This window comes from Sciurus carolinensis, chromosome 16 (genome assembly GCF_902686445.1).
Source record: "Sciurus carolinensis chromosome 16, mSciCar1.2, whole genome shotgun sequence".
NCBI lineage: Eukaryota > Metazoa > Chordata > Mammalia > Rodentia > Sciuridae > Sciurus > Sciurus carolinensis.
The window spans coordinates 17,913,272-17,925,615 of record NC_062228.1 but is presented as its reverse complement, the minus strand read 5'-3'; the positions used below and the strand labels follow the sequence as shown (position 1 = coordinate 17,925,615).

The window sequence follows — 12,344 nt, the reverse complement described above, 5'->3', positions numbered from 1 at the left end:
CTGTCTAGCTTTGTCACAGAAAGTGGACTGTTTGTGACAGGGCCTGACATCTGGAGGCGATTCTCTGCAGCTGGCATAGACCCTGAACAGCAAACAGCTGAAGTGTCCTCCCAGAGCTAGGAAACAAGTCCTTCTCTGATTGTGATATGGGTCATGCATTTCTGTTTCAACTTCCTGTGGATTGCTATGTCTTTGGTCAAATGTGAAGCAGAGTCTCACCCAGCTGTGATTATTGGTAGTAGAAGTAGCCAACTATTAGTTCTTTGCCCCTGTTTCAGCATTATAAAGCCAATATGAACCTATCACCTTGGTTATATAGGTATAAAAACCTGGGCTGCATGATAATGTCATAATTACATGTGCCTTGGAATTAAGTGCTGGCCATATTTTATGTCTGAAAAAAGAAAATGTACTGAAGTATAAGACAAGAAAAAATTTACCTATTTGTGCAAATTGGTTTTTTTTCCTGATTTTTTTCTTGATTATTGTATATGACATACTTAGTAATAATGGTGACAGAGTAAAGTATCAGATTTTCTTTTTCAAGAGTGACCCATATCTTGGCTATGACACCCCAAACCCAAGCAACTAAAAAAAAAAAAAAAAAAAAGATAAATTGAATTTCATAAAAATTAAAAATTTGTGTCTCAAAAAATACTACCAAGAAAGTGGAAAGACAACTCACAAAATAGGAAGAAATATTTGCAAGCTGTACATCTGGCAAGGGTCTAGTATTTATTTTTAAAACTTTCTTTCACAATACTATAGATTGATCCCAGGGGTGCTTTACCATTGAACTATACCCCCAGCTCCTTTTACTTTTTATTTTGAAACAGGGTCTCACTAAGTTGCTGAGTGCTGGCCTTGAACTTGTGATCTTCCTGCCTCAGCCTCCCAAGTCACTGAGATTGCAGGTATGTGCCATCATGCCTGGCCTACGTAAAGAAGTCTTACAACTCAATAACAAAAAGTCAAGCAACTTAATTAAAATGCAGGCAAAAGATTTGAATTGACATTTCTCCAGAGAAGATAGGCAGCTGGCCAATAAGCACATGAAATATTCAACACCACTAGCCATCAGGGAAATGCAAATCAAAACCACAATAAGATATCACTTCACCCATACTAGGATGACTATAATCAAAAAGACAGATAACTGAGAGCAAGGATGTGGAGAAATTGGAGCCCTCACACACTGCTGATGGGAAAGTAAAATTGTACAGCTGCTTTGGAAAATAGTTTCAGTTTCTCAAAAAGTTAAACACAGTTACCATTTGACCCAGTGATTCTACTAGTGTAGGTATATACTCAAGTGAAATAAAAACCTATGTCTATACAAACATTTGTACAAGAATGAAAACAGCATCACTCATAATAGCCAAAAAGTCCACTGACTGATGAATGAGTAAGCAAAATGTGGTATACCATATAAGGAATATTATTCAACCATAATAAGGAATGAACCAGGCACAATGGCACACGCCTGTAATCCCAGCATCTTGGAAGGCTGAGGCAGGAGGATCTTGAGTTCAAAACCAGCATCAGCAAAAGCAAGGCACTAAGCAACTCAGTGAGACCTTGTCTCTAAATAAAATACAAAATAGGGCTGGGAATGTGGCTCAGTGGTTGAGTGCTCCTTAGTTCAATCCATGGTACCCAAAAAAGAAGAAGTAAATAGGGGCTGGGGTTGTGGCTCAGTGGTAGAATGCTTGCCTAGTGTGAGATACTAGGTTCTATCCTCAGGACCACATATAAATAAATGAATAAAATAAAGGTCTATCAACATCTAAAAATATTTCTTTAAAAAAGAAGAAATGTGGGCTGGGGAAATAGCTCAGTCGGTAGAGTGCTTGCCTTGCAAGCACAAGGCCCTGGGTTCGATCCCCAGCACCGCAAAAAAAAAAAAAAAAAAAAAAAAAAAGAAGGAATGAAGTACTAATACATGCTACAAAATGTATCTTGAAAACAACATGCTAAGTGAAAGAAGCCAGACACAAAAGACCATATTTGTATGATTCTAGAATAGGCAAATACATAGAGATGGAAAGTATATTGGTGGTTTCCAGAAAGTGGCAGGGAGGGGAGAGTTGGTAGTGATAGCTATCAGATTTCTCTTGGGGTGATGAAATGTTCTAAAATGAGATGATGATGGTTGCACAATATTGTGAATATACTAAGAACCCCTGAATTGTTCTCTTTTTTAAAAATATATTTTTAGTTGTAGAGGAACACAATACCTTTATTTTACTTAATTATTTTTATGTGGTGCTAAGGATCGAACCCAGTGCCTCATATATGTGAGGCAAGCACTTTACCATTGAGCCACAACCCCAGTCCCTGAATTGTACTCTTTAAAAGGATGAAAAGGGGACCGCGAATGTAGTTCAGTGTTAGAGTGCTTACCTAGCATGCACAAGGCCCTGGATTTGATCCCTAGTTCTGTCAAAAATAAATAAATAAATAAAGTGGAAGGAATGATATGTCAATTATATTTCAATTAAAATAAAGCTCCCCCCACAAAAAAGATTGACTCTATAGAACTTTATAATTGATTGAAATTTCAGCTGAATGAGAGTCCCAGAACAAGTTTCTGTCTTGAGGGATTCAGTAAGCAGGAATGCCAATGCCAAGATTGGGAAGGCACCAGCAGGAAGAGTTTTGGAAATAAAGATAGTGAGTTTGGTTTGGAAAATACTGACTCTTTGTATTTGTGCCTCTATGGGGCACTCTTTGGGATTATTCAATAAATTTAGGTCTGGACATCAAAAGAGAGATCAGAGGACATTTCAATTTAGGGTCATCCAGATTTAGATGACAGCTGAAATACAGGAGAAGGTGTGGTGATAGCACTTACCAAAGAGTTTAGACTGTGGGGGATTTGTTTGAACCAAGAAGTAGGTTGAAGGAAAGAAAAAGAACCTGTGAATATGAAAAGGAGCATAAGTGCTGGAGGATGAAAAGAAGGGTGGAGCAGAGACTTGGACACCTTTGAAGTCTTGTTCTACAGGATAAGGGTGAAAGGAGCCTGAACCCAAATTATAGCCTCCTGACCATTTGCCTTTTCTATAGGGAATCAGGTTTCTGATTCATATTGTTTTTCCTGCAGTACTACTATAGTAGGAACTGGAGAACATAAGTTTAAGAGCTTTTGTTATTTTGAGAACAGTTCTGTCAAGTCCAATGGTGGAAGAGTATTTTGTGCTTACATAGGACATTTCAGTCCAAGGTAACTCAGAAATAGGAAGCATTTTAGAGCCCCAAAGGTTCTCAGGAAGCTACCTTTATTCATTTTGGGTTCTCATTCACATTGACTTTTCTTAGTGGCTTTCTGTTGCCAGAGACACAGAATAGAAAGTAGCAGAAGAGCACATTGTTTGAAGGAGACCCAAGGCTTTGAAACTATCATAATTCTTGCACAATCCTGCAGAGAGAATTTCCCTAAACAAATGAAAAACATTTATTTTCATCCAAGTTCCCCTATAAAACCCCAGATTTCAGAATCCTACAATTAAAAGTATTGATCAAGAATGTGCAAAAACTGGGTTGCGGTTATGACTCAGTGGTAGAGCGCTTGTCTGGCATGTGTGAGGCACTGGGTTCCATCTTCAACACCACATAAAAATGAATAAATAAAATAAAGGTATTATATCCATCTACAACTAAAAAAAAAAAAATGTACAAAAACTAGCTGGGCATGGTGGCATTAGCCTGTAATCCCGGGGCTGGGGAGATAGCTCAGTTGGTAGAGTGCTTGCCTTGTAAGCACAAGGCCCTGGGTTCAATCCCCAGCACCCAAAAAAAAAAAAAAAAAGAGATAAGCCTGTAATCCCAGCTACTCAAGAGACTGTGACAGGAGGATTGCAAGTTCAAGGCCAACCTCAGCAACTTAGTGAGACCCTCTCTAGAAATTAAAAAAAAAAAAGAGAAAGGGTGTATGTCAGTGGTTAAGCACCCCTGGGTTCAATCCCTGGTACAAAAGATATGCAAAAACTTTTATACAAATGTTAACAAATTAATAGAATTCCTAACTGATTCTTCTTGATATCAGTTTCCAGGGCGGCCATAATTAGGATACAGTTTTTGGCTTCCCTTTTTATTTTTAAAGTTATTTCCCTAATCATAGTTTTTAAAACAATGCTGGGCAACCTCAGGATTTAGAAGTATTCTCTATGAAATAGATCATGATTAGGTGTTCTCTTTTTACAAATTAGGAAATCAAGGCAGAAAGAGACTGGTTTGAAATGGTGAATCAGTGCAGACTACTGATTAGAACTGTGAATTGTAATCCAGGAAGTCTGTTTCCAGCATCTCCTCCTGTAGCTCAAGATTGTTGAATTTGGTGTTCAAGTGTTGACAACAGAACCAGCACTTACCCCTCCTCCAGTATCTTTCTATAGGACATGCTTTCCTTTGAAGTCCGGTCAGAGCTTCATTGTATGCCTTTTCTTTTAAACAGACTCAAACAAAGGACTTTTTAGTCCCTTTCCCAACCGGGAAATAAAGGATTCCCTAACCAGCACTTCTGCAACCCAGGGCAATGGTATACCAGGTCAGAAATCAGACACTTTCTCACTGGGGCCACAGGTAATGTATTCACTCCCCTACTGATCAGTTGACTAGCCAGTGCTTAATATTCTCACTGAATTATTTATGAAGGCCTAAGAGGCCTTGTTCGATAAAGGCATTTTGGATCCTCTAAAAGGAAATGGCAAGACAGAGTGCAGAATACTTTCTCTATTAATTTCAATCTCCCTTTCCCTTATTCTCACTAATCTGTTATCAGATGTTACATATTTATGTATATAACTTTATAACATTTTATGCCAGGTATTTTGGTCCTCAAACAGGAATGCAACTATTAATATCTTTTGGCTGGTTATAAAATCTCTCCTCTCTACCCAATTTCTCCATCTCCTGCTCTGTTGCCTCTTACATTTTCTACCTTTACCTTTTAATTACAGAGTTCCATTTCAGGGGTGGCTTTCCCAAAGCTGCTCTTCAATGTAACAGAAAAAAAAAAAAAAGAAAAGTTAAGGGGTGAAGACAGTACAGGAGTGATGGACAATGGGAAGGTAGAAATCATTCAAGACTTGGAAAGAATTAAAAATAACAAGTTTTCGGTGAAAAATTTGGCAAGAAAAAGTCATGCAACCATTATATAAGATTTATTGTGTGAGTGAATATGATACAAAGAGCAGAATTGACTACTCTTATGTTCAATTTCTCCCTTTGTCTGCCTTTTCTTTGATAAATTTATATGAGCAATGAAATTATAGAAAATAACCAGAGGGAAAAGAAGCAAAGACTCTGAATCATGTACAATTTGGATGATCAAGACTGTACTATTAAAGTTAGTAAGATTTTTCTTCAGTTTGAGTATATAATACTTTATTTTAAAAATAATTAAATTTTTAAAATTATTATTCAATTATTGTTATTAAATAATAATTTAAAAGAAAGCATTTAATTGGTTTCCTTGTTTTTGAAGATTCTACTTGGGGGACTTAGAAACAATCACTATTACCATTTTTAAAAATCTTAGAATTGATTTAAGGAAATGGAGAAAAGGATACTCCAATCTATATTTAAAATTAGATAGCACTTATTAGATTTTTTTAAAACGCTCCTCTTCTTGGAGAGGAAAAGGAAATTGCTGAAATCCTTTCAGTTTAACAAACAAGGAAGTGGGACTTCTTTCTCTGCCAGGCTACCAAAAAGATCCTTTTTTTAAAAGCAAATCGTAGGTAGCTTAGGTGGCTTCTTTTTTATTTATTTTTTTCTTCAGCCCTTACCTAGTTATGCCTGAGACTAATTTCCAGCCTATTAAACTTCTATCAGTTTCTGTGGTTGATACTCAGCTTTACCAAAAGGTAAAATAAATATGGGAATTCTTTAAATAGAAAAGAAAAAGAAAAAGTGGCTTTATCTAATTTCTATGCTGAGTTATCTAAGCAGAAAAAAATATAGTATTTCACCTTTTGGTATGTCCTTTACCTTCTAAGGGTATTTTGTATTTTCAAATAGTCTCCTTACCTGCTTCAAAGCAACTCTGTCATCTCCTTGTATTCTGACTGTTTTTTAAAATAGGCTTGACCTTTGCTTGAATGATGGTTTCCCCTGCTTCCATGAATGAACATCCTTGCTAATAGGAAAGTACTCTGAACCCCTGGTCTAATGAGCTCGTGTCTGAATGCCAGCGAATGCCCTTCTTTCTAAACTTTCAAACTTTTTTTTAGATGCAGGAAGTGACAAGAAGGGAGATGCCAAGTGACAGCCACCAGAATGATGGTAAATATTTTGCTTTTAAGTATTTTTTCCCACACAGATGAAATTTAAGAGGTGATGATGTCACAGCCCTGAGGCCCTGTTTGGTCAACTTACTCCTTTCTGCTTTTCTGAGGGATTGCCTTGGATGTTTAGTGACCTGTGAGGTTTTGATACTTTTGCTTGAAGAGTGAATATTCTGATCTCCTTTATTCTTTTTGTATTGGCTAACTATTCCATTTCTTTTTATTTTCTTGCATTCTTCTGAATTTGTTATTTTTCTATTCATTCTTCCCCCAATTAGTTTATAAGTTGTGTTTCTATATTTTTAATATTATTCCCAAAACAACAATATGTGTTCTTAACTTTTATAATTTTAAAATCAATATCTTAAATCTTCTCTTGGATAATTTAAAGATCCTAAAGTCTTTTTACCCTCCATTTACCCTCCTGACATGTGTTATTCTTATGGATCTTAATTCTCTGTAGCATAAAAAAACCCACAAGATATTTTTATACAAATGGTATATATTTAAATTCATCCATATGTTTATCACTTTGTTTTCTCTTATTTTTTTATCCTAGACTTCTTTTCTGAGTTAATTTTCCACCAACTTACAGTACATCCTTTAGAATTTCCTTTAGTGTGGGACTATTGGAGATGAACTTAGTTTTGTTTGAAAATGCCTCTATTTCACCATCATTCTCGAAGGGTGTTTTTGTTGAGTACAGATTTTTAGATTGTCAGTTGTTTCTTTACAAATACTGAAATTATTCCTTTGTATTTGTTTTTTGTGTTTACTTTTAAGAAGTTAACTGGAAATCTGACTCCTGCAAGAATAATATGTCTTTTTTTAACCTCTGATTGCTTTTAGAATTTTTCAGTTGTCTTTGGTTTTCTTCAGTTTCATTATGATGTCCAGATTTTTTTTTCTGGGGCAGCGGGTACAGGGGTTTGGACCCAGGGGTGCTCAACAACTGAGCAACATCTCCAACCCCCTTTTTTTCTAGTTTTTATTTTGAGACAGGGTCTGGTTAAGTTGCTTAGAGCCTCACTAAGTTGCTGAGACTGGCTTTGAACAGCCTTCCAAGCCACTGGAATTGTAGGTGTGTGCCACCAGGCCCAGCTTGGGTTTATTTTTATTTATTCTGTTTGGTATTTATTATACTTCTCACATCTGTGAATTACATCTCATTAGTTCTGGACAGTACTTCGAATACTGTTTGTGACCCATTCTTTTGTGTCTTTTATCTTTCTGGAACTCTTAGTTAATTAAATATATGTCAGAGATTTTCATTTTGTCCTTTTTGTCTCTTTATATTTTTCATCTTTGACTGGTCTACAGACTGTTTAATTCCCTCTGACCAGTTTTCAGTTTACTTACATTCTCTTCAACTATATCTAATCTATTATTATACCTGTCTGCTGAATTCTTCATTCCAATTTTGTTGTTGTTGTTCTATATGCTTTTTCAAATCCTCTGGGTCAGTTTTTCTAAGGAGAAAATTCGGACCTTTTTTTTTCTTTTTAGATATACATAACAGTAGAGTAAAGACTTCCTTTATGTTTCTCTAGACATGATAAGCATGCCTGTTTTATAGGCTATATCTGTTTTTTGTAATGTCTGATTTGGGGGAGGTCTGTGTTTGTTGTCTTTTTTCCCTACTGGTTTTTACTTATGTTGTCTTGGTTCCTTTTTGTATGTTTTGAATCTTTGTTGGCTATTCGATTTGAATAATTATTTGAACTAACAATTAATTATTAGTTCTTAAATGAGTATATTTTTTCCAGAACAGATTTTCATTTGCTTCTAGCAGGCACCCAAAACACTATCAGTCACCTTGATCCCAACTTAAGCTTTGAAGTTCTCTGAACTACCAGATGATGCAAACTTGCATTACCAGTCATTCCAAGAGCTAGTTTATTTCTGGTTTATCTTTACTATGGATATTGTATCCTCCCCAGAGTTCCCTTTTAGTGTGTGTGTGTGTTGGTAGGGTGTTGTTATACCCCACCTTGGGTGAACCTTAGACTTGTATTTCTGTTCCTTTTATCCTAAAAAGTGACTTTCCATGCTAGACTTACCAATAGGAGTTCTTTTGTTCCTAGATTTGGACCTACAAATTCCTATCTTCTTAGCTCTTTGATGCTTTTAAGAATATGTATCATCCTACTTCTTTAATGTCTTCAATAGGATGATAATTGAATTAGTTAATTTGCCATTACTTGAAATAGTAGTCCCTTGTTCTTATATTCTTTTTGTTACCTAATGATATTGTTCTATGACCTTTTCCACACTGTATGTGTCAATCCTCGGTAACACATAGGAGGTTCTTATAGGTACTTAAGAAAATCAGAGTTGGAAGAGTTAATGTGACCAATCAGATAACAGTATTTTTTGTTTTATAAGAAAGCACTTCAATCATATGAAGCTCTTAAAGCACCAAAGAGCACAGGGCTTTCTCTTTTTGTGGTGTTCTACCTGCCCCACTCTGACTTTTGGGGATGAAAGATATAGCTATCTGAGAGAAATGTTTTGTAACTGGGTTAGTACCTAAGTTAGAGATTTTCATAGGTTTTGTATTCGCTATCATTTAATTGGCTTAGGACAGTGGTCCCCAAGAACGAACCTAGTGTCTCTGGATGGAGTTTGGGAGTTGGCTTAGCTTTATTGCAGGAAGTCTATTAAATCAATATTACTTTGTACACTTTTTTATGTTTTACTTTTTTTATTTATTAAAATCTTTTTTATTTTTATAGATTGCATTTTGATTCATTGTAAATAAATGGGGTACAACTTTTCATTTCTATGGTTGTACACAATGTAGATTCGTACCATTCATGTAATTATACATATACATAGGATAATACTGTCTGTTTCATTCTACTATCTTTCTGTCCCCCACCCCCACCCCATTTTCCTCTACACCAGCCAAAGTTCTTTCATTCTTTTCTCCCCCCTCACTCCCCTCGTTGTATATTGTCATGAACATATCAGAGAAAACATTTGGCCTTTGGTTTTTTGGGCTTGGCCTATTTCACTTAGCATGATATTTTCTAACTTCATCCATTTACCAGCAAATGCCATAATTTTATTCTTCTTTATGACTGAGTAATATTCTATTGTGTATATATACCACAGTTTCTTTATCTATTCATCAACTGAAGGGCATCTCTGTTGGTTATTTTGTACACTTTTGTAGATCAATTATTTTGTAGACTCAATATATAAAATCACAATTATTGTCATGTGGTAGTACATAAAATTTTTATGTGAAATAACTGTTTAGAAAACTGATCCTATAGTTTTAGGAAGAAATTCCTAGGAGATTTTATTAATATGAAATTTATCTCCAGGGTTGAGGTTGTGGCTCAGTGGTAGAGCACTTGCCTTGCATGTGTGAGGTACTGGGTTCAGTTCTCAGCACCACATAAATAAATGAATAAAATTTTTAGAAAAAGAAATTTATTTCCAGAATGTTAATAGATTCTGTTTGCATAAATGTCTCACATTTTGTTGATTTTGCCCATGTGTTGGAAATTCTCTTATCACTTTGTACTACCATTTATCAAAATTATTATCTGCCTTGTCCCAAGAACTTTTTCTGTCTCAGTGAACAGGGGCACCCTAAGAAGGATTCTCATTGTGTGTGTTTTTTCCCTCTTGATGGTGATTAGAATTTAGACACTACTCGCCTCATCAGCCTACAGTCCAATCCCCGGAGAAGATGACTAGGGATGGGTACCGAATATCTTTTTTGGACAATAAATCTTCAGGTTCTTCTCCAGAAAAGGACTTGATAACAAGATCCGATACTTACCAACTTTCCCATGATGCCTCATTGGGTAAACGCCTGGATGTGGGTGATTCTAGCCAGATCCATCCCTATCAGATACCTTCCGATATTGGTCTGGAAAATTATGATGGTCATTATTCTCAAACTCGATCCCTGCATGGAAGTCTTGGTAAAAGGCCTCAGAGAAACAAGAACTACCGAGAATATAGCACAAAGCCTCCAAATGATATAAAGGCCACCACATCCCATTCCTGTGGAGACTTACTGACTTCTCTGTCAAACCCTGATTCCAGCACCGAAAGACTTTTGAAGCTCAGTTCAGGTAATAGCTTCCTGTCAGTTTACAGATCTTTTTTTCATAGGCATGAAGGTAGAAAGTATAACTGGACATTTTGAAATTAACATTTCTTAAATTGCATTAGCATTTCTTTTCTTTTTTTTTTTTTTTTTTTTTTGGTACCGGGGATTGAACCCAGGGGCACTTAACCACTGAGCCACATCCCTAGCCTTTTTTAATATTTTATTTAGAGACAGGGGTTCCCTGAGTTACTTAGACCTCACTAAGTTGCTGAGGCTGGTTTTGAACTCGAGATCCTCCTGCCTCAGCCTCCTGAGTTGCTGGGATTACAGGTGTGTGCCATAGCACCTGGCACATTAACATTTCTTAAATTGTATTTCAGGGTCTCTAGTGGTCCATGGAACTTCCAGAAATCTGCAGGGTATGAGTTTAACATAACAGATAAATTGGAGAAAATTTATAGGAATGTGAGCTTTACAGCTACATGTTATTATAGTTACATAGCATCCCAGGATGTGTTTATAGCAGCATATAATATTCTCTGACCACAATTCCTGATATTATGAGTTACTTGCATAAGAAACTAGTTTGAGAATGAGTGATGGAGACTGTTCTTCAATTATTTATTAACTTATTCAATAAAACTCCAAGTACACATACTATATGCCAGACTATTCTAGTTCTAGCTCTTCAGAAAAAGTAGTGAGCAAAATCAAATTCCATATTTTTTTAAAATTCCCTACTTTCATGGAGCTTACATTTTCATAAAAAACAGACAATAAACCAAGTTAATTTATAAACATGTGTCAAGCTATGAGAAGTGCTGTGATGAAAAATATAAGGATGAGGTGATGTTTTAGATTGAATGATCAAGGAAAGCTTCTTTGATGAGGCATTATAAAAATAGAGACTTGAATGAAGCAAGAGTATAAGCCATGTAGATAAGTGAGAGGAGAACTTTCTAGTGAGAGTACTAAGTACAATTCCCCAAGGCTGGAACATGCTTGGTGTGTTTAAGAAACAAGAAGGAGCCAATGTGGCTATAGTAGAGTTAAGTGAAGTATATGGATGAAGTCAGAGAGATAGCCAAAATTTATTCTGAGTGAGGTTAGAAGTAGTTGAAGGGCCTGACTCAGTGGCACACACCTGAAATCCCAGCATCTTGGGATACTGAGGCAGAAGGATCATGAGTTCAAAGCCAGCCTCAGCAACTTAGAGAGGCCCTAAGCAATGTGGTGAGACCCTTGCCTCAAAATAAAACATAGAAAGGACTGGAGATGTGGCTCGGTGGTTAAGTGCCCCTCGGTTTAATACTAATACCAAAAAGAAGAAGAAGTTTTAGTGTTTGTAACAGGGGGATGCTGTGATCTCACCGAATAATTACTCTAGCTGAAAAATAAAAATAAAAGAATTACTTTGTCTGGGCAGGTGGCATACACCTGCAATCCCAGCTACTCTAAAGGTTGAGGCAAGTTTGAGGCCACTTAGCAAGACCTTGTCCCAAAATAAAATTTTAAAAAGGGCTAGATATGTAATTCAGTGGCACAGCACTTGCCTAGCATGTGTAAGACCCTGAGTTCAATTGCTAGTACTGAAAAAAGAAAAGAATGACTCTGGATGCTGGATTGAAAATAGACTGTAGGAAGTGGGCAAGGATGAAAATTCTTTTAACCATTTAAATGGTTATATTCCAGATAAGAGTTGGTGGTGACCTGAGCTAGAGAGCGGTGAAGGTGGTAAGAAGTAATATAGGATACTCTGAAGGTTCAGATTCTGGATATGCTCAAAGAGAAAACACCCTGTGATTTGCTGTGGACTGAGGATGAAGTGTGGGATAGAGTCAAAGATAACCCCAGGTTCTAGAGTCTGAATAACTAGAATAATGAAGTTATCATTTACTAAGATGGAAAAGAGTGGAAAGAGCAAGTTTTCAGATAAATACCAAGAGTTTGGTTTCAGATTTCTTAAGTTTGAGGTAGCTACT

General features: G+C 36.3%; 1 protein-coding gene across 1 annotated transcript in view; it reads left to right on the top strand.

The window, feature by feature from the left end:
- Lrrc36 (leucine rich repeat containing 36) overlaps positions 1–12,344 on the top strand; it is a 56,338-nt gene that overhangs the window by 31,329 nt on the left and 12,665 nt on the right. Inside the window, 3 exon segments of the mRNA XM_047528306.1 lie at positions 4,457–4,584; positions 6,237–6,288; positions 9,944–10,384. Of these exon segments, the coding sequence (XP_047384262.1) occupies positions 4,457–4,584; positions 6,237–6,288; positions 9,944–10,384 (621 nt within the window).